This window comes from Oncorhynchus mykiss, chromosome 17 (assembly GCF_013265735.2).
Source record: "Oncorhynchus mykiss isolate Arlee chromosome 17, USDA_OmykA_1.1, whole genome shotgun sequence".
In the NCBI taxonomy this organism is placed as follows: domain Eukaryota; kingdom Metazoa; phylum Chordata; class Actinopteri; order Salmoniformes; family Salmonidae; genus Oncorhynchus; species Oncorhynchus mykiss.
This window is the reverse complement of record NC_048581.1, coordinates 75,906,904-75,929,396: the sequence shown is the minus strand read 5'-3', so window position 1 is coordinate 75,929,396 and position 22,493 is coordinate 75,906,904. Positions and strand designations below refer to the sequence as shown.

The window sequence follows — 22,493 nt, the reverse complement described above, 5'->3', positions numbered from 1 at the left end:
GGTTATTATTGGATATAGGGGTTTATTGAACTCAGAGATGGTCATCATGGAGATCTAGAGTAGTAATTACACGGTGTAATGCCAGTATAATAGTGTAATGCCAGTATAATAGTGTAATGCCAGTATAATAGTGTAATGCCAGTCTAATAGTGTAATGTCAGTCTAATAGTGTAATGTCAGTCTACTAGTGTAATGACAGTCTAATAGTGTAATGACAGTATAATAGTGTAATGCCAGTATAATAGTGTAATGTCAGTCTAATAGTGTAATGTCAGTCTAATAGTGTAATGTCAGTCTACTAGTGTAATGACAGTCTAATACTGTAATGACAGTATAATAGTGTAATGCCAGTATAATAGTGTAATGTCAGTCTAATAGTGTAATGTCAGTCTACTAGTGTAATGACAGTCTAATAGTGTGATGACAGTCTAATAGTGTAATGACAGTATAATAGTGTAATGCCAGTATAATAGTGTAATGCCAGTATAATAGTGTAATGACAGTATAATAGTGCAATGTCAGTCTACTAGTGTAATGTCAGTCTAATAGTATAATGACAGTCTACTAGTGTAATGACAGTATAATAGTGTAATGTCAGTATAATAGTGTAATGCCAGTATAATAGTGTAATGACAGTATAATAGTGTAATGTCAGTCTACTAGTGTAATGTCAGTCTAATAGTATAATGACAGTCTACTAGTGTAATGTCAGTCTAATAGTGTAATGTCAGTCTACTAGTGTAATGACAGTCTACTAGTGTAATGACAGTCTACTAGTGTAATGACAGTCTAATAACGGCGTAATGACAGTAATAAGAACTTTTGATCAATCAGCAGTGTTATTATTATGGAGCATTCAAATGCCCCCTGGTCCTATTGGAGATGTAAATGAGCCTTTTTAAGAGACAACTGTTACTGTTCTTGTGAATTAATTCAGTTGATCATTATGTCTCAATCATTCTGTATTTACAGTGTTGAAAGCTCCAGGTCGGACCTGAACAAGCTCCCGGTTTTACCCACTAGAGTCCTGAGGGAGCATCCCTCCCTGGTATACTGGTAAGCAGTGCCACATTAACAACACTTTAACCACAAATGCACAAGGGGTATTAATCCAATTGGATTACACACAGTTCCATAGATATCAGACCGCAGTCCTGTCAATACCAATCCTCCCCTCACCCCGTCCCTATCCTCATCAAATGGCTTTTTAATTGTAGCTAACACCTGGATGCACAAAGCAATTATTTTCCCATGCAGATGAGCTGGTGTGGGCAGCGAGGTGGAGGTACACCCAGAGTCCTGCCAGGCTGTTTATCTCAGATGGGCTGTATTCATTAGTGCTCTGTGTTAATTACGTCTGGCTGCATCATGAACAGCCAGGGTGGTGCCGACTTCATCATGTCTTCATGGGAGCTGGGCTAGACAGGAGGGTGAGAGAACGAGACGGCCAGGCCAGCCGCTTGTTAACAGCTCCTGTGTCTGTCTGAGTGTATGCTGCTGCATCTTGTTCTTCTGCCTCAGCATTCATCTGAGGCTGCAGCCCAGCCCACTGATGAACAGCAGCTGTATGGATTAATGGGCAGATTGGAATTACAGGGCTGTGTGTGTGAGTTGAGAGGAGATGAGAACCATGGTCAGGCCAGTAGGCCAGACAGAATTCTCTCCATGAACAGGAATGATGTGTGTCAGGAAAGGACTGTCTCACCACTTGTCTCTGTTTTGGGATATGTTACAATCAGTAATGGCTTATTCATTTCGGCTTTTATTTTTCTCTTACAGTGAAGACCGAGTGATCGAGCACTATGAGAACCTGAAGGGCCTCAGCAGAGGGCAAGCAATTGTGCGGTAAGTCGTGTAATAAATGGGCATTTTTATGTTAATCTGGGTCAAGTGCATGGAGGAAATTAGCTGCTGTGGACCTCTAGTTTAGCGCGTTCATCAGTCCAACACACTCTGCAGTCCTCTGTAGCGTCTACTCCTGTGTTTTTGTTTAAAAGGGGTTGCTGTCTCACTGCCAGAATGTGTCATTAATTAGGGGACAGCAAACTTTTACTATGCTTTGGGCAGCCAGCAGTGTGTGACAGAGGTCCACTCTGTTTTCCCTGGGAGGGCTTAGCCTAGCGAGGTCATTCACACACGGCTGTATGATTTGTGCCCTTGACTTGATCAATTTATTCTCCAAGGCCCTGTAAAGAAATCGATGGCTCCGCCACTGTAAATGACTGTGTCTGGTGAATGACTGACTGGGGCTTAAAGCCCATTCAAACTTCTGTAGAGCAGCCACTCACAGACGTTGATGAAGTGTAACTGCCTGAATTACTGCTAACGCGTCCCTCTCCGTTTTGAAGGTATTTGGCCTTAGTGGAGTCCCTCCCTACATATGGAGTTCATTATTATCCAGTAAAGGTAAGGGAGAAATCAACCCTGTATCTTACAGTAGGAAGCATCAAACATCTGTACATTTGTTTTCATGTTTGCTTTCCCATCTAACTAGCATTTTTTAAATATAAAAACGTTGTGTGTTCAGATAGAAATACAGCCGTTTTCCCTCTGGAGGCTGGACAGGGACCTTAGCTGGCTGTTTTCTCAGGCTCCGTGCTTAGTTAAATAATGATTGAGTGATCCTTCTCTCAGAAACTCTCTCACTCCCAGAGCCTCAGCCCCACCAGCCCCGCTCTCCAACCTCACTCATTAAAGCAGGGTGTCTGAGCACATCAAACGGTGCTGTTAAAATGACTCGGTCTGTAGCTTTTTAGGGCTGCTTCAATGCATTTGATCTCTCCTTGTGTTGCTAGTGCTGCTAGCCTAATGGGGTAATTGTCACAGTAATGGCCCGTTTTTCTTTTAAAAATGTACCACTTAAGCTGCTCCTAATGACTGGTGTGCCTTGCCTTGCCTTCCCAACAGGACAAGCAGGGCCTGCCGTGGTGGCTGGGAGTCAGCTATAAAGGCATTGGACAGTACGATTTACAGGACAAGTTGAAACCTCGGAAGGTAGGTTGGCCTTCTGTGACTTGTTTCTCATAATGGTCTAACTGAACATCCAGCTCCACTCTGGTTAATAATCCACCAAACTGTAAATAATGGCAACAAAAAGCTTGTGTTCTTGGCCAGGGTAAAGGGAGGGAAAGTTGTTATCAATGTGGGTGTGATAGTATCTGGATTATGGTGATAAGATTGTGGCATTCCTCATTTAGGGTGTGATTGAAATAATCACGACTGTGATTCCTAATATGAAACCTAAAGTTACAGTTTTGGCCTTAAATGTAAAAAAGTTACAATTTATTCTTGTGTTTTCCTCCGCACGCTTCATTACTATGTCTCTTACCTGTTCACATGTTGGATCCCTGTTGACACAGCTGGGAATGCTGTTCCAGTGAATGCCAAGGCATTACTGGGCGTGTCCCATATATTAAACCCAGCGTATCCCTGCTCCTTTCTCAGCAGCCCTTCCCAGTGGAAGGTGTAATTATGGTGCAGGATGGGGAGCAGGCAGGGCTCTGGGGCTGGATGAGCCGGCACCAAGCCAGCCTGGGCGGTCTCTGTGAGGGGCTCAGCTCTGAGAGAGAGCTATGCTCTACCCAGGCCAACCAACCACACATGGAGGGAGGGAGCACTCATGCCAAAACTCCTCCGTAGCAGACCCCTGGTGAAACGGTGGACTTTTGTAATATGCTTTTTTTTAAAGTGCACAACTCTTGTTGCTGTTCTAGAGGGGCCTGTCATCTGGTAGAATATTGATAGTGCTTCCTATCAAGGCTGGCGACCTTTGTATTCATCACAGCCCCCCTCTGCCCTTCTCCAAGCATGCTGTGCTCATTATGCAAAGCTGCCTGTTATTGTGTGTGTGTGTTTCTCTCGGAGAGCAAACAATTGATCAAGCAATAAAACACAATCACCTTGTCAGGGGGGCTGTGAGAAGCTTGGAAGGGTGTGAGGGGCTTGGAAGGGGGGTTGAGTGGGTCTTGAAGGGTGGGGGGGTTGAGGAGGTCTTGAAGTGTGGGAGGCTGTAGGGGTCTTGAAGGGGGGGGGGCTGCAGAAAAGGAATCCCACTGCAGCACTCCAATCGTCCTGTGAGGAATCTTGGGATTCTTGACGTTTTCCCAGACTTCAGTGACATGCGCTGAAAGAAGCAACTGTAGCTCAACCTCTTGTCAGCTTTATCACAACTTAATGGATGGGATGAACCACAACTTCCTATCCCTGTCTGTTGGGTAAAAGAGAACTGGGGCTTTTTCCAAAATCTCAATAGTAACCAACAGGAGAATAAAATGTATGCTAGAGCACCACATTTTATACAAAGGCCGTACTTTAAATTAAAAGTTATTTCTAAGATGGTCTGAGGAGCAAATGGCTGTGATATAGAGAGCGCTCTCTCTCTCTCGCTCTGGCTCTCTGTGTGTGTCTCTGTCTGTTTGTTTCTGTCTCTCGCTCTCTCTCTCTCTCAATTTCAATTCAAAGGGCTTTATCACTCTATCTCTCTTTTCTCTCCATGTCTCTGTCTGTTTCAGTCCATCTCTCTCTTCCTCTTATCAGCAAGTAATTTAACACTTATTTGTATTATAATCACTTGCAGGTCCAGTTATATGGTCAACCAATAAAACCAATGTAAGCACAGCTCAGTAAGGGTAAAATCATTTCTGTAATGGTAATAATCAAATATGATTAGACCCTTAATTTTTTATCTTGGAACAATAAAAGGCTGCTCAAATATTTATAAGGGTGCTAAAATCCAAGGCTAGCTGTGTCAGTGGACCATGCAGCCCCATTCCCTAAAAGCCGTCTTCACACTTCTTTCACCTCCGTATATAATAGGTTAAAACCATAGCCTTAAGTAATGTGTGTGTTTGTAGTGGACTGTAGCATTCTCTCTCGTCATGCCTCTGCTGGAAATGTTCAGTGAACCAGCGTGCCATGTGACTGTATGAGAAGGGTGTGGTGGTTCTCTTCCTGCGTGTAAGTCCCGACCTTTGACACACTTTATTTATCTTCCTCAGAGGATTCCTCCATCACGTCACAGGGCCTGGGGGAGTCTGGGGAGGTTGTTGTGGGTTCAGGGTTGGGTCTGCATCAGAATGTCCTGGGAATATCTCAAACCACAGGTATTTTGGCATGGGCTCTAATGAGAAGTGAAACCGCTAACATCTGAAATAAACGAGATTGAGATGGGGAACTACTGTTCTGTTCTCCAGATGACTGGACTGTCTCTCTACCATTCACCTCATGTTTAGTTTTGGTGGTGGTTTCTCTGCAATGCAGTTTGGCAGCACTGGCTTGGACTGTTTTCTCTGTCCAAATGGTAAGTGGGTTCTTGTGATCAGAGTTAAAGGTGTGTCACACATCCTTGATATATTTTGGCACTTACTACCTTCGGCCATACATAAGCACTCATTAAAATGGTTATGTGTGTGTGTGTGTGGTGTTTGAAACTGTCTAATGATCTAGTTATGTAAATTAGTGTTATCTGTTTATTTTCTGAATGTGCTGTAGTAAGTATCCAGGGGGTTTGTGAATTAGAGAGGGGTGTCCCACACAATGGGGTGAGTCTGTGGGAAGTGTGGAGCCTGCTGGTTCCCATTGTTCACTAATTACCATGCTCCCAATCCACAGTTAGACTGGGGATCTAATTGATTAGGCTAGGCCTACAGTATTGGCTGGAGCAGCAATGGAGAAATGGTCTGGATCACTTTACTTAAAGCATGAAGTAACATCTTATGAAATATTGACACCTAATACACTGTTATTGGCTACAGCATTTGCTTTGTGAGTTGCAGAAATTGAGTTTTACATTTTCCTTTGGTTTTAATAATGGACTTTATAGGTGTAGTGAGAGATTCTTCCTTGTCAGCTTGGGCCCAGTTCTGAGAGCTGACCGAGAGCTGTCCTGAATTCACATGGAGGTGAAGAGGGGCCCGCTATTAATGATTAGACCAAAGTAGTAGATTCCTGAAATATTTGTCTTGGGGAGCGGTGGGAGGCTGGAATTGATAGCACACTGAACAACAGGGGTTGGCATGGTATTTAGAACCCAGATAACACATCACAAAGGGTTATGACTGTGGAGGGCTAATCTAAGATCTGTGGATGAAGGGAAACACACTGAAAGAAAGGGGGTCATAATGGTCTTTTCCCTGAAGACGAGAGGAGGTTGAATACCTCTCTGTGCACAACTTGTTCATCTGGTTTGACTGAGGAGGAAGATTGTGATAGAGGGAGAGAAGGAGTGAGTTACACAGAGAGAATTCATGAGGAAAGGAGAGAGAGCAGAGCAGTGCAAGGTGGGCGAGGTCAGAGTGAGGTGTCTGTGATGTCAGAGGGGATGGGAGGAGAGAGGCGGAGCCTGCTCAGCTGACACTCTTGCAACACCTATCTGGCTGCCTGAGAACAGATGAATGTATTGTTCAAGGACGCTCTAGCCCTGTTGGAAACTTGACCAGGGGTTTCAATACCACCCTGATAATTCACCCGGGATTTAAAAAGCACTAAAACCTGCCCTGGTAAGCCCCCTTTTACCAGACTTTTTACCAGACTAGGTAGTTCAGGATATATTCAGTTGAGTTGCTGTTGTCATTCTGTTTTTGGGTTACCTGTAAGTAATTGTATGTTAATGTGCTGTACAATCCACAGTTGTAAAGCAGTGACTGCGGTGTATACTATACTGGAAACATGTAGAACCTGTTTAGAAGAATACGATTCCCTATTGTGTTATTAACATTTTTACCAAGACTTCAATGTACTAAAATCAGTTCTCAGTCCATATGGGATGAGGAGTAAAAAAAAGAGCAGTACACAGTATCATGGGCTGGGTTGCTTGTGATATCGTTTAGATTTTTCGCTGAGGACTGTAGTCAAGGGTCATGTGTTTTATTATTTAGAGCTATGGCTATCTGCCTGGCTTGCCAGTACCTGGTAGAGAATGTTTATTAAATCCCTCTGCCATAAATCTACACCCCAGACCCTGGTGCCAGTGGTGGATTCTCACACAGCCAGACCAGGGGAGAGTCCATCGCTCTCAGCGAAAAGAGCTCCAATTCTCTCTAAAGAAAGCCCGGTTCTGCTGTATGCAGATGTTTCACTCCACTCCTCTTCCTGTTTTCAGTGCTCTCCCTCCAGGACAGAATGAAATGAGAGGCTTCTTGCTAGGCAAGTCTTGCTCTCTACACTGGCTTCATTAATGAGTAGTAAGTAAATTCCACCTGACTGAGTGGCTGTCCTCTGTGCACAGCTGATACTGTTATTGTTAACATTGAGAAAGGCTGGTGTATCTGGGACTAAACGAGTGTCTTTCCATGCTAGTGGCATTGTGTTTGAGTTTAGATGGTCCACACATTGGATGCCTCAAGCCGCTTGGAATAAATATGGATGTATCAAAGCTCTCTAGGTCTGCCACTCACTCAAACAGGGCATGGTCCAGTGGACTATTTACTAAGTGGTGTGTCCTGTTTTCTCTCTCTGCAGTTGTTTCAGTGGAAGCAGCTGGAGAATTTGTATTTCCGTGAGAAGAAATTTGCTGTAGAGGTGAACGACCCTGACAGGTGAGATGGAACAGACACTGGATGCATATAGTGATCCTGGGTTGTGTTCTGTAGGGTCAGTTTCTTTAGCACCTCAAAATGTTTGGTGCCTACTGAACTCAACCCAGGAATCTGTTGTCTTCTATTCTGATCCTAGCCTTTCTGAATCATAACAGGCGTCATTTCAGAGCCTAGTGTCAATGAGCTGACTCCAATACAATATCTTGCTAGTGTCGAATGAAGGCCTTCCTTCTTGCTGTAAAGGACTGCTGCAGTCAGTGTTCTCAGGACATTACAGCACTTCCAGCCTCAGTGCTGTATCACATGTAATAATAAGGTGCTGCTAGCCACCTTGGTTGGAATTAAAAATCTCTGTTCCAACACTGCATCTCTCCCCCATCAATGTATTGTATTACAGAACCAGTCATGAGATTAGTTTATGCAAGGAATTGTTTTCTAATCTCTGATTGTGTATGATTCTGATATCAGTACCCATCATGTTATTAAAAGTGTATCTATAGTTAGATATCCAGGTATTCAGTTGTTGTGTTGTCAGTTTGGATTAAAGAGATGAAATTACTCCTACCTAGCAGTAACATGAGGGATTCAAATTGTGTCTGTCTCTCTTTTTATCCGCAGAAGGATAGTTTCCAGGCATACTTTCGGGCAGACTGGATTGGTCATTCACACGTGGTATGCCAGCCACTCTCTGATTAAGACCATCTGGGTGATGGCCATCAGTCAGCATCAGTTCTATTTGGACAGGAAGCAGAGTAAAGTGAGTGTGTCAGCAGCACAGCACTACTGCTCTTCTCCTACCCTCATCCCCTTACCTGCATCTGTGCCTCTGTGCTGTTCCTAGCCTTATCAGGGCCTTGTCACCCCCACCACACTCCTTCTCACTCCACTCCACATCTGAGTGCTCCTGTCCTTGTCTTAACCTTTACTCCTCTGTTTGCTAACATGTTTCTTATGGTTGCCTCAATTTAGTCAACTGGTCGATTGTTTGGTCGATCGGCTGTTGGTCGACCAAGATTTCTTTAGTCGAGCAGTAGCAAAAAATGTTTTTGTTAAATCATGGTGTACAAGACCAGTCTGAGTGGACTGATCCATTGTTGGGATGGCACGGTCCATCAGTGTACGACATGCTACTGAAATTGTTTATGGTTATATTATGTAAGAATAATGGTGCAACACAAAAAAAGGATTGTATTTTATAACAAATGCGCTTTCTCCCATGTTGGATAGTGGTCGCTGTCCGTGGTTTTAAAAAATATCAGTGCGCTTCCTAGACGATGTTGCTGTGTGCATAATTGCAAAGCTAACCAGCATATTGGTGTTGAGAACAATGCGATGGAGGCAGTGGCGGTTAGGAGACGAGAAAACAGCCCTTGACTTAATTGTCTATGAAAAGTGAGGAGAAAGGAAACCCCAACTTAATTAGGTCTATAATCAACAGCCTAACTGTTAAATGTGCCTGGCTTTATAAATCATCCATATATATCTCCAGAAATAAGACTGATCCTTCTTCTGCTGGATGTTCGTTTAATAGCCTACTGACTCTGTGTGCACCAAGCCTCATGCAACCACATGTTAGATAAACAATTTCACAAATTCTGCTTTTTTAAATCTTTACTATGCTGTATTAAATGCTTTACAATATTTGTTTGTTAGACCAGCCTCTGGTATTATTTATAACTTATTTAGTGTTGTTTACACTCTTCCAAATTGTCCCAAAAACAAGTCAAATTTATTCCACACGTCTGAATTTCCCTTTCCTAATAAGCAACGGGTGAACATTCCCTGGTATCGAGTTTATTTGTTACTTCCTCTGCATCCATTTTGTGTTAGGAGTTTGTTATAACCAATTTATTGATGTGATTATTTTGTATTTAACCTTTATTTAACTAGGCTTGTCAGTTAAGAACAAATTCTTATTTACAATGACGGCCTACTACAATTACGGCCTACATATTATGATATGCTATAAGTCAGACCCTATTGGTCACGTGCATGTGATGCATACATGTGTCATGTAAGGAGAGCAAGTGTTGAGGGAATAGGGAATTGTTTCCTAAACAAATGAGGCATTTTGAGAATAGATCTTTTCAGTCAGAAATATCTGTAATTTGTTGTAACTTCAGCAGCATGGACAGTGCAATACACACTGTTGATGTTATGTGGTGGTGACTGCAGCAGGGAGGAGAGGGAGACAACACTATAAACACTGTTGATGTTCTGTGGTGGTGACTGCAGCAGGGAGGAGAGAGAGACAACACTATAAACACTGATGGTCTGTGGTGGTGACTGCAGCAGGGAGGAGAGAGAGACAACACTATAAACACTGATGTTCTGTGGTGGTGACTGCAGCAGGGAGGAGAGGGAGACAACACTATAAACACTGTTGAAGTTCTGTGGTGGTGACTGCAGCAGGGAGGAGAGAGAGACAACACTATAAACACGGTTGAAGTTATGTGGTGGTGACTGCAGCAGGGAGGAGAGAGAGACAACACTATAAACACTGATGTTTTGTGGTGGTGACTGCAGCAGGGAGGAGAGAGAGACAACACTATAAACACTGATGGTCTGTGGTGGTGACTGCAGCAGGGAGGAGAGAGAGACAACACTATAAACACTGATGTTCTGTGGTGGTGACTGCAGCAGGGAGGAGAGAGAGACAACACTATAAACACGGTTGAAGTTATGTGGTGGTGACTGCAGCAGGGAGGAGAGAGAGACAACACTATAAACACTGATGTTTTGTGGTGGTGACTGCAGCAGGGAGGAGAGAGAGACAACACTATAAACACGGTTGAAGTTATGTGGTGGTGACTGCAGCAGGGAGGAGAGAGAGACAACACTATAAACACTGATGTTTTGTGGTGGTGACTGCAGCAGGGAGGAGAGAGAGACAACACTATAAACACTGATGTTCTGTGGTGGTGACTGCAGCAGGGAGGAGAGAGAGACAACACTATAAACACGGTTGAAGTTCTGTGGTGGTGACTGCAGCAGGGAGGAGAGAGACAACACTATAAACACTGATGTTTTGTGGTGGTGACTGCAGCAGGGAGGAGAGAGAGACAACACTATAAACACTGATGGTCTGTGGTGGTGACTGCAGCAGGGAGGAGAGAGAGACAACACTATAAACACTGATGTTCTGTGGTGGTGACTGCAGCAGGGAGGAGAGGGAGACAACACTATAAACACTGTTGAAGTTCTGTGGTGGTCACTGCAGCAGGGAGGAGAGAGAGACAACACTATAAACACGGTTGAAGTTATGTGGTGGTGACTGCAGCAGGGAGGAGAGAGAGACAACACTATAAACACTGATGTTTTGTGGTGGTGACTGCAGCAGGGTGGAGAGGGAGACAACACTATAAACACTGTTGAAGTTCTGTGGTGGTGACTGCAGCAGGGAGGAGAGAGAGACAACACTATAAACACTGATGTTCTGTGGTGGTAACTGCAGCAGGGAGGAGAGGGAGACAACACTATAAACACTGATGTTCTGTGGTGGTGACTGCAGCAGGGAGGAGAGAGAGACAACAATATAAACACTGTTGAAGTTCTGTGGTGGTGACTGCAGCAGGGAGGAGAGAGAGACAACAATATAAACACTGTTGAAGTTCTGTGGTGGTGACTGCAGCAGGGAGGAGAGAGAGACAACACTATAAACACTGATGTTCTGTGGTGGTGACTGCAGCAGGGAGGAGAGAGAGACAACAATATAAACACTGTTGAAGTTCTGTGGTGGTGACTGCAGCAGGGAGGAGAGAGAGACAACAATATAAACACTGTTGAAGTTCTGTGGTGGTGACTGCAGCAGGGAGGAGAGAGAGACAACAATATAAACACTGTTGAAGTTCTGTGGTGGTGACTGCAGCAGGGAGGAGAGAGAGACAACAGGTGCTAGTCAGTCACTCGCTGTTTACATTTTTTTTTTTTACACAGTGCAGCAAGTCTGAGCCAGGCCCAGCACAATCGATTGGTCAAAAGAATAGCCTACTGAATAGCCAATCGATTGGTCGAAAGAACAGACGACTCTTGATCGTCCAAGATTTTTTTTGTCTGGGACAGGCCTAATGTATCTGCCTCATTTTAATTGATGTATATTATAGTGTTCTTAGAATAGCCTAAGCATAGCTGTGGGGATTCTTGATTTCATGTCGACTTTCCTTGCTGCTCTATTTGATGAATCAACACAGAAGGACATTTTTTTACGTGTTTGTTTAGATGGTGCATGTTTTGGTGGGTTATTTTACATTACTGACGTTACCCAAGCTGAGTGTAAGTTATGATAGTTGCTCCGAGGGGTGAATGAGTGTGTGGCTGCAGTTAGGTGGGTTTCAGCCTTTCAGAAGCAGATGGTGCTCATCCAGGAATCGTGCTGAGAGAGAGAGAGGGCTCTGTTCCCAGCCTGGGCTGAAGCATCAAATGGGGCTCTTATCTCGCTGCGCAGTCATTTAAGAATAAATACTGGTGTGTGACTGTTACCGTCTCCCTCTTTTTCCTTCTTCCCGTCCCCCTCTCTCTCCAGTCCAAAGTTACCACGGCCAGAAGTTTGGGTGACATCGCCATGGACCTGACGGAGATTGGAGCGCCCAGGATCAGTAAACTGTCCAGCATGGAGAGTAAAGACCAGCTCATCATGGCCAGCAACAGATCCCTCATCTCAGCAGGTAGACAATGAGCTAACAATGGACAATGCTTGACGGACATATCGGTCCTATTGACTTCATAAAGACAAATGCTGTTTAGATGAGATTGAAGTGATCATAATGGTTTTAATAGAATGTCTGCCTGATGCAGGGTCAGGAGACTCTGATGTGAGCGAGGAGTTAATAAAGAAGGAGAAGATTGCTGACCTGAAGAATAAAGAGAAGGACTTGCAGGACTCTCTGACTCAGAAACTAGAGGAGCTCAAGAAGATCTGCCTGCGAGAAGCTGTAAGCATCTTCATCAGTACTTGAATTAAATAATTTCAATTAGATTATATCACTGCTGATTGTTCTCTTTTTGTTTTTCCAGGAGCTGACAGGCAGGCTGCCCAAAGAGTACCCTCTGGACTCGGGTGAAAAGCCCCCCGCGGTGCGTCGGCGCATGGGGACAGCCTTCAAACTGGACGACCTCTTCCCCTATGATGCGGTTAGTATAGGAGTCACAGGATGGGAGCACTGGCTGTCAAAAATATTATGTGTTCTTTTGGCTAATAAATCTTAGACTTGACTGACATTGTAATGCAACATTTTAATCGTGTGTGTGTGTTTGTGTGTGTGGAGGACATTCTCTATATACGACCAGGATAAGGAATTTCTAGTGATGAATATGCTTATTTTATTCTATGAAAATCCCCTTTGCACTGATCTGCGTGCCTGTGTGCAAGTTACTAATCTCATCTGTTTCTACTGTGTCTTCTTGTCCTGCAGGATCCCCATCTCAGAAACATGGAGAGCAGGTTTGCCCTGCAGCAGAAGATCGTGGAAGCGGCCAAGAAACTAGCCAACGAGGCTGAGCTCTGTAAGACGGTGAAGAAGAAGAGGAGGAGGAACTGCCTGGACGCCACGAGGAAGCTGCAGGAGATTGAGGAGGAGATCAACAAATACAGGATCAAGATGGGCAAAAAGCCCACCCAGAGAGCATCAATAATCATAGCAGGTAGCCTACACCACGCCATACCAACAGCCAGACATTGCATACAGTCACAGTGATAACACAGTTTAGATTGACTGTAGCATACTGAGGAATCACAATTCCTGTCAGAAACACCTTGTCTGTGCTAGTCTGAAAGAAAGAAGACTTCAGGACATGGGTTTTTATCAGATGTGGCCTCTAATGAAAAGCCCAACTCAAGCATGTGTTAACCTCCGTTTCTCCCCTTTTCTCAGATGATGTGAACCTTGCAGAACTCAGCTCACTGTCCGACAGTCTTACTCTGGACGATGGTGAGTGCTGCGGAGGTTATATCATACATACATTAGCTAAATTCTCTGTTCACATCTGTAGCATCCCCATAGCTTTTAGCAGGCTGTGACAATGACAGTTCCTTCTGTTCACCTGTGTGTTTTAGACGAGGATCTGGGAGGCCAAAGGCAACAGTCCCATTCTGTGCAGTACTCTCCCCGGCCCCACCACTCAGAAACCCTGAGCCTCCACTACCAGTCTGACCGACTGGCCTCAGCCCACGAGCAGTCCCAGGACCTCAACCCCAACAACAGGTAAGAGCTCTTGCACGGGCCTGGCCACTGGCTACAGCTCTCCTGGCTCTGGGTTGTTTTGTTACCCAGTCTGTTTCAGACTGTTATTCTTGGGGCCCAGGGAGCAGCAGCGAGTATAGACCTGTAGAGGAGAACCAGGGAGAGCTGCCTGCATTCCTACCAGCCTCTTCTCCTGCTGCCCCCACAACCTTCTCTTATCAGCCCCAACACGCTCCATGTAAAAAAAGAAACAGACAGCAGTAAGCATGTCTCTGCCTGCTAAGGAAGAAACCACAATCCCAAGGAGGGGAAAATAGTCTGGGACCGGAAAGCTGCTCTGGAAACTCTGAATTTGAACGTATTCGCTCACTGTGTGAACATTTATCAAATGACTTGGATGATATGCTGCTGGGAGAGAGGAGAGCAGGAGTTCTACTGCTACTGTTTGGTAATGTTATTTGTTTACCGTTCCATGAAGAGAAAGATCAATGACCTATGAAATGACAGTCATCCAGGTGAAAATTATGACTGAAATCCCTGCACACGAGGATACAGCTTTAATATTATGTTTTGAGTGGCGAGGAGAGGGAGAGGCTGTGTAATCAAGGTAGAAGCTCCAAGTCTGTGAAAAGCATGGTTCTTATCTGTGTTTCAGATTAAATTATGGCAAAGTCCAGGAACATTTCCACTACAATCACCAAGATGCCTTATCGAGCCACAAGCCTGCCTCTGCACACAACATGCCTCCCACCCCCCTCCTCACCCGTAATGCCTACAGCAGCATCCAGTTCAGGTAGGTCAGGCCCATATCCACAAAGCATCTCAGAAAGGTCCTAGGAATCCTATTCAAACCTGTTTTAAGACAAAGAATCTCCCAGCTCAGAGCAGATTTTAGGACAATGTTAAAAGACTGCTCAGACAAACTCTGAGCCAGGAGTAAAATCAACTTGTAAAAATGACTCAACTGTTAATCACGACAGTTCGAGGTACCGCAAAGTAAAGATAGTGATGACGCTCATTGACATTTTGCAAGTGATGGGGAATAGCCAATCGCGATGAGACATAGTACTCTGTGAACTATATAGCACCATTCAGACAACCACGGTGAATGTGACGGTACATCAAATTTTGCAATGGTTTTTATCAAAATGCTTGTAATTTTAGCCTGACACTGTGCCTACTCTTTATTATTGCCTAATATGTTGGCATGCATAAGGCTTTTTTTATTTTTATTCCGATTGTTGTTAACAGCTGAATGTTTACAATAAAACTGTTTTATCAATACACTTATCACTCCTGTCTAACAACTCTAAATCTTTTTGGCACAGTAGGCATCAAGTCACTTGCCGATAATGTCGCATACAGCGTTTAAAAGATCTAACTTTCATCGAACACAATCAAGTTAACATAACCCTAGAATCAAGACGAATTCAACAGCCAAACATTAAGGCATGCCCAATTCAGACTGTTTTAACAACCTGATGTTGCGCTCGAAAGGGATAACTTGAAATGACATAATGTAGGTAATTCAATAAGTGAAAGAAAAACATTGTTTATTTAGGTGTATCATGTGAAATAGGCCTCATAAGAAATCATTATCAAAAGTGGAAGAGGTACTGTTGCATATAGGTTTAGATTATTTATGGGTTGATCATGTAGAAATATCAAAACAGGAACCACTGACTTGCTGCATTTTTCTATTATCAAGACACTTGCTGGTAACTCTTCACTGGTTAGGACAGTGTCCTGAATATGTCGACTAGGTGGGACTCTTATTACTAAAGAGGCTTCATGTATAGCTTTTATTTTTACCCATAAGAGTAGGAGTAAAATGTTTGTTCTCAGCACCAATTTTCTACTCTGAGATGTTTTGTGAATAGAGGCCCTGGCCTCCATGATCTCCGTACACCCCTCACATACAAAGATGCCTCTGATGCTCCTCAACACCGACCAGGGGCCCCAATTAGACTAGCGTCCTGTCTAGACCTTTGTCCTCTGTATAACTTCTGTATGGGATTTCTAACCCTATGTCAGGTAGTGATCAATCTAACTCTGTATATAAGAAGGAGGATCATGTTGTTCATCATGATGTTGTTCGTTTCCAGGTCAGATGACGACCCCCAGCATTTCCGCCAGCGGAGTGGCAGTCTGGAGTCCCAGTCTCAAGAGACCACACCCCCGGCGCCAGCGTTCGTCCCGTTCCGCCGCAGCAACAGCACAGAGGTCCTGGACGATGGCTCATCCTACACCAGCCATTCCAGCGCGGAGTATACAGTGCCTGGGAACCATACCCACCGCCCCAGGGACCGCTGGCGTGGCAGGAAGGGCAACATCTACGCCAACACGGGCAGCATGCCCAACTTGGCACAGGCTGATGCCTGCTACAACACATACCAGCCCCCCCGGGCACCACGACCCACCACCACGGCCTACTATGTGACGGGCTACCCCAGCTACACAGAGCCAGAGCCCTACTCTAATGGAGTCTACATGTACAACAACGAGTTAGAGGGTCACTACAGCGTTAACCCTTCATACCACGCCGCGCCGGCCAACCACGGACATGATGTGTACAGCAGTCGCTATGGTGATGACGAGATGGACAGTATGGCTCAGAACCCCTACGCCACCCTGAGGCCGCCCAGGAACCGTCAAGCTCTGCCCAGGACGGAACATTTGACCAAGAACATCCAGAAGGCGCTGGTGGCAGAGCACCTGAAAGGCTGGTACCAGCGCAATGCAAGCCAAAAGCAACCACAGACTTACGACTACAACCAGAGGGGTTCCCAGCAGAGCCTGGGTTACCAGACCATGCCAGCTCCCTACAGCAGGAACACATCCTACTCCTCAGGTACAGACAGCCTGCAAACTCCCTCATCTCACATGCAAACAGAATGATATTCCAGTCTGTTAGTCAAAGGCAATTATTTGGTTTCACTTAAATGGGCAATGCAAAACGACACGCATCAGCCTTCTCTGCATTCAAGCATGTCAATGAATGCTAACATTCAGTCACTCATTTGCGTTCTATATCTCAGAGATAAATTATCCTATTGTAACTTTTCTTTGTTGTGGTTTCTGTTCCAGTCTCGTCACAGCAGTCCTCCACAGCAGGAGGCTGGCGCGGTCACCTAGGAGGGGGTATGTCAGAGTTCCACATGCCCCTACCGGTGCAGCAGCCTTACGGCACCGCTCACTACAGCCAGCACGCCCACAACAGGTGAGAGAAGTCATTCTTAGTCCCAATTCAGCTCCGTATCTGATTGGCTGTCCCTGATCCTACTTAATTAACAATGGAGCTAAACACCACTACTGTGTCATTGTGGAGAATGGATGCTCGCTGAAAAAATGAAGCTTCTCTTTGGTTTTATCGGCCACACACCATTGTGACCTGTGTGTCTGACATTCCCTTGCTGACCATGATATGTCCCAGAAGTGTTGGAAACAGTTTGATAGTTGGAGCTCACTCACTTGCAGGCCAATTAGCATGGCTACTAGAAATGGATTATAGCGTCTGTCTGTGCAGCCAGTGGTTAGCTCTTCATCTTACTGGCCTTAGGAATGGTTCTTCTTCTTCTCCTGCTTTAACTGTCCACTGGGCTACTCTCTTCATAGATATGGCTCCTCTTGCTCCTCCTACCAGCACTCTAAGGGCTCTTGGCACATCCCTGATGGCCAGAGGTGCTGTGCCTTTGTCCCTGCTAGCTCTTTATCCTCCACCACCTCTCCTCCTTTCCTTCCTCCTCCCCTGGCTGTGGGCTCCGGCTGGGCCCAGGGCCAGGGCTCCAGTCCCCTGCAGCAGCCCCACAGCTACAGAAGCCAGAGGCTTTGTAAAGTCTCCTTTGCTAAGTGTAGCCCACGATAGTAGTAAGTAACCAGCTACCAGTCTGTCCTCAGCGTGACTTCATTGTTTGCTTGTTTTTTTTTAAAAGTGAGCTTAAACAATGTCCTGGTCTGTGCTTTGGGCTTCTCTTTTTCAATTAGTATCAAAGCTGTTTGTTTGGGCTGTCTCTCTTTCCCTCTCTATGATGAGGGAACTGCATGGCTTTTATGATTGTTGTTCATTTCTGCCATCTCTTTCAGCTGCCATACCAAATTGTCATCCAGCGGTCACATTTCTCTTAAGGGGTGTGCATAGACATACACCACTTAAACTGTCAGTTACCCCCGCTGTCTCCTCTCCCACCCCATTATCACTATCACTGACCTTTGACCCTCTCGTGCACAGATGTCCCACAGCAGGGTATGGGTGGAGGAGCTGTGATAGACTGGTGCCGGGGCCAGCAGTGGCTACAGGGTCATTAGACAGGGTCATTAGAGAGGTTTGATTCTGGTGCCTGTCATGGTACTGAGTTCTGACCACCCAAATTAAACACCTGCGCTAAAGAAAGGGTGGGAGAAGAAACAAACTACCGCCACAGATTATATGGTGTTGGTGGTGACTCATTTTGTGTGTGGCAGTAAAAAAAAAACAACACAAGACTGCTTTGGTTGTCCTAGTACTCTTTACTCTATGGTGGTGTACACTGGTGGTGGTGGTGGGGGTGGTGGGGCAGCAGCTTTGGAAGTGGTGGTATCTGTGGAAGAAGGCAAGTGACCCTGCATTTTGGATATTTGAATGCTGCGTGTGTTTGATGCTTGTTGTTCATCTTTCCATCTGCTTTGTTTTAAGGTGTGTGAATAGTTTAATCCTGGTGGAACACACTAACTAACACCTGCCATTTTGAAACTGGGATATAACTCAATTTAATTTCTCCAGTGCTGTGTTCCAATGAAGTAACAACCCAGGGTTAAATTACTCAAATAACTTTTCAACTTATCCGTTTTTTGTTGCTAGCCTAACCTGTATACATCCTGTATGTGTTGCAGACCCAATGTAGATGTGAACCAAACAGAAACCTACATCAACAGCCAAACGAACTGCAGCTTGGATCCAGATGACCAGAGACTTTACTGGCATGAGGGCTCCTCCAAACCTGGAACTATAGTGTAGCAGTCAGGGCCATCAACTCTCTCAACTTCCACTTTGTGACACTAACATGTGCCTTGGACTGCACTTACCTGTTTTTCTGGATGGAAAAAGGATGCAAAGAATCAAATATCAACCACTGTGGAATTCACACAGGGGAGGACCTTAAGTCTAAGTATAGCTGATTTGAGTTCCCATACAAGGAATTGTCAAACAAAGTAGGTCCACCTGCGTACGCTCTCTGAAAGCAGAATTACAACACGGTCACCTGATCTGAATGTTCTGGATTGCTGGGGGGGGGGGGGGGTGTTTGTCTGTGCACTGAGTTGCACTTGGTGCTGTGGCTGTTTGGGTTAGTCTGAGAGGCTGGCATGAGGATGGAGGATAATGAACATGACTTCGATAATTGGGCAAGCTTTATACTCACCATTACAATGACAGATCTCTCCAATATTGACACTTTTAAATGTTGAAATGAAGGATTGAAATTGGATTTTGAGTGTGAAGATGACTAGCAATGGCGACCTGCTGAAATGTTCTCCAGTCACTACTAATTTCTAGAGCCCATTCTATGATAGTGTTTGTAGATACTGTACAGCACTTTGTGCTATTCTTAGGTTGTCAGTCTTTTTGCACCAGCCATTTAACACAGTATTTGGACCTCTCTCTTGTTCTCAGTAATTTGATCATCTTTACTGCCAAATGCTTCAGTCTAACCATTAAAGTCTAGACTCAACCATGTCAGCGTTTATACTTTCAAAGACCATGTTAACACTATCAATGCCAGTTATGTAATATGTCCACTCTATTACATGGCTTCATTTTATTGCTCAGTGCAGTGAGACAAAATGTCAGTTTTAAATGCTTATTGCATCCCATGCTGGAATCCATGGACTGGTGCTTTCGATTCCTCTCAATAAGGAATTTGTATGTACATGTTGATAATGTAAATAGATTGTACAGAACTGTTTTTGGAGCATTTTTTATATATTTTAAGAAGCATGTTATGAATAGTAAACCATCACATTTGTCAAGCTGGTTCTTAGTCGTTTGTATAATTTGAAATGCGTTGAATTAAAACAAATATTTTGAGCTATGTCCTCAGTTTATTCATGTTTTAGTCTATAAAATGGTTGTGATGACTGTCTGTTGAGGATCTGAGAAGAACTGAAAAACAAATCTCCTGTAACTGATTCAGTAAAACACAGGATTTAATTCTAGAGCCGTAAAGAAAGTTCAATGCTTTTTTTAACTTAAGATAATGAACTTAAAGAGCTCAGGACGATAATGACTCTTTTACGTTGCTAAAATCCCTCCCTAAATAAATCAGTTTCAGTAAAGTGTCAAATTAATGGCTTTGGATTGGGATGTTTTTCAATGTGACTGTGACAAACATTTTCAACCTCTTTCCCACCAGACTATGTAATTACTACTTCTGTTTCTAACCATCACCACAGTAACATATCTATCTCCCTGCACTTGCTATGGACAATGGATGAAATATGCCTGACACAGAAGATGTTAACCCCTCGAGCTTGTGCGGTGGAGGAGATCTTCGTGGGCTATGCGCCGAATACAACAGGTGTAGTAGACCTTACAGTGAAATGCTTACTTACGAGCCCCTAAACAACACTGCAGTTTCAAAAAATACGGATAAGAATTAACAAGTAATTAAAGAGCAGCAGTAAAAAAGAACAATATATACAGTGGGTTGCCAGTACAGAGTCGATGTGCAGGGGCACCGGTTAGTTGAGGTAGTATGTACATGTAGGTAGTGTTAATTAAAGTGACTATACATAGATAACAACAGAGTGGCAGTGGTGTGGAGAGGGGAGGGGGTTCAAAGCAAATAGTCTGGGTAGCCATTTGACTAGATGTTCAGGAGTCTTGTGGCTTGGGGTAAAAGCTGTTTAGAAGCCTCTTGGACGGCGCTCTGGTACCACTTGCCATGTGGTAGCAGAGAGAACAGTCTATGACTAGGGTGGCTGGAGTCTTTGACAATTTTTAGGGCCTTCCTCTGACACCGCCTGGTATAGAGGTACTGGATGGCAGGAAGTTTGGCCCCAGGCATATGCTGGGCCGCTCGCACTGCCCTCTAGTGCCTTGCGGTTGGAGGTCAAGCAGTTGCCATACCAGGCAGTGATGCAACCGGTCAGGATGCTCTCGATGGTGCAGCTGTAGAACGTTTTGAGGATCTGAGGACCCATGCCAAATCTTTTCAGTCTCCTGAGGGGGAATAAGTTTTGTCGTTCCCTCTTCACGACTGTCTTGGTGTGCTTGGACCATGTTAGTTTGTTGGTGATGTGGACACCAAGGAACTTGAAGCTCTCAACCTGCTCCACTGCAGCCCCGTTGATGAGAATGGGGGCGTGCTCTGTCCTCTTTTTCCTGTAGTCCACAATCATCTCCTTTGTCTTGATCACGTTGAGGGAGAGATTGTTGTCCTGGCACCACACGGCCAGGTCTCTGACCTCCTCCCTATAGGCTGTCTCGTTGTTGTCGGTGATCAGGCCTACCACTGTTGTGTCTTCGGCAAATGTAACTATGGTGTTGGAGCCGTGCCTGGCCGTGCAGTCATGAGTGAACAGGGAGTACAGGAGGGGGCTGAGCACGCACCCCTGAGGGGCCCCTGTTTTGAGGATCAGTGTGGTGGATGTGTTGTTACCTACCCTTACCACCTGGGGGCAGCCCGTCAGGAAGTCCAGGATCTGATATGCCCCCCCCCCCGTCTCAGCCTCCAGTGTCTATGCTGCAATAGTCTATGTGCTGGGGGGCTAGTGTCAGTCTGTTATATCTGGTGTTATTCGCCTGTATTATCTGGTGTCCTGTGTGAATTTATGTATGCCCCCTCTAATTCTCTCTCGCTCCCCTCTCGGACGACCTGAACCCTAGGACCATGCCTCAGGACATCCTGGCCTGATGACTCCTTGCTGTCCCCAGTTCACCTGATCATGCTGCTGCTTCACTCTTCTGTCTTCGGCTATGGAACCCTGACCTGTTCACCGGACGTGCTACCTCTCTACCACACCTGCAATTTCAACCTCTGAATGCCCGGCTATGAAAAGCCAAGAGACATTTACTCCTACAACCACTGTGATTATTATTTGACCCTGCTCGTCATCTATGAACGTTTGAACATCTTGGAGACCAATCTGGCCTTAATGGCCACGCACTGTTATAATCTCCACCCGGTACAGTCAGAAGGGGACCTGCCACCCCTTAGAGCCTGGTTCCTCGCTAGGTTTCTTCCTAGGTTCCTGCCTTTCTAGGGTTTTTTTCCTAGCCAACGGGCTTCTACATCTGCATTGCTTGCTGTTTATGGTTTTAGGCTGGGTTTCTGTATGGAACTTCGTGACATCTGCTGATGTAAAAAGGGCTTTATAAATACCTTTGATTGACCTATATCAGAGTATCAGAGTATAAAGTGTCATAACTGTAAACAATTGAAAGTGTCATAACTGTAAACAACTGTTGCTAGCCTCAGGTTTTGGCTCCATTTTCTCACCGCTGTGTAGTCAAACTGGTTTTGTCTGGTTTACAGCTTATGCAGAGACAAAACCAGTTTGACTACACAGCGGTGAGAAAAAAGTGTGTTTAAAGACAGACGCCCACGCTGTCCTTCCCACGAATGACAAGCTAAAGTCAACCGCACTGAACCTGGGCCCGTTTAGGAGGGTGCAACATTGAAGAACATTCAGATAGAAATGTACATATGATTGTCATGCTCATTGGGAAATGAGGCAGGTTGACATTTATTGGGGTGAATCTGTACACAGATAGAAACATAAGAGTTTCGCTGCACCTGTGATA

The 22,493-nt window shown here is 44.9% G+C and overlaps 1 protein-coding gene across 5 annotated transcripts in view; it reads left to right on the top strand.

The window, feature by feature from the left end:
* Nucleotides 1-19,775, top strand: part of frmd4ba (FERM domain containing 4Ba) — a 79,244-nt gene extending 59,469 nt beyond the window's left edge. For 2 of the 5 annotated variants that reach the window (XM_036950683.1, XM_036950680.1), the window contains exons 8-24: nucleotides 973-1,056; nucleotides 1,780-1,845; nucleotides 2,349-2,406; nucleotides 2,908-2,994; nucleotides 7,459-7,535; nucleotides 8,154-8,292; nucleotides 12,058-12,199; nucleotides 12,330-12,466; nucleotides 12,549-12,665; nucleotides 12,947-13,175; nucleotides 13,406-13,462; nucleotides 13,588-13,735; nucleotides 14,370-14,507; nucleotides 15,820-16,565; nucleotides 16,802-16,934; nucleotides 17,330-17,581; nucleotides 18,584-18,791. In XM_036950683.1, coding sequence (XP_036806578.1) covers nucleotides 973-1,056; nucleotides 1,780-1,845; nucleotides 2,349-2,406; nucleotides 2,908-2,994; nucleotides 7,459-7,535; nucleotides 8,154-8,292; nucleotides 12,058-12,199; nucleotides 12,330-12,466; nucleotides 12,549-12,665; nucleotides 12,947-13,175; nucleotides 13,406-13,462; nucleotides 13,588-13,735; nucleotides 14,370-14,507; nucleotides 15,820-16,565; nucleotides 16,802-16,934; nucleotides 17,330-17,579 — 2,608 coding nt within the window. In that variant the 3' untranslated portion in view covers nucleotides 17,580-17,581; nucleotides 18,584-18,791. Of the gene's footprint in view, nucleotides 1-972; nucleotides 1,057-1,779; nucleotides 1,846-2,348; nucleotides 2,407-2,907; nucleotides 2,995-7,458; nucleotides 7,536-8,153; nucleotides 8,293-12,057; nucleotides 12,200-12,329; nucleotides 12,467-12,548; nucleotides 12,666-12,946; nucleotides 13,176-13,405; nucleotides 13,463-13,587; nucleotides 13,736-14,369; nucleotides 14,508-15,819; nucleotides 16,566-16,801; nucleotides 16,935-17,329; nucleotides 17,582-18,583 lie in introns of all 5 variants that reach the window. The other 3 variants (XM_036950681.1, XM_036950682.1, XM_036950684.1) reach the window with 3 other exon arrangements.
* The last annotated feature ends 2,718 nt before the right edge of the window (nucleotides 19,776-22,493 follow it).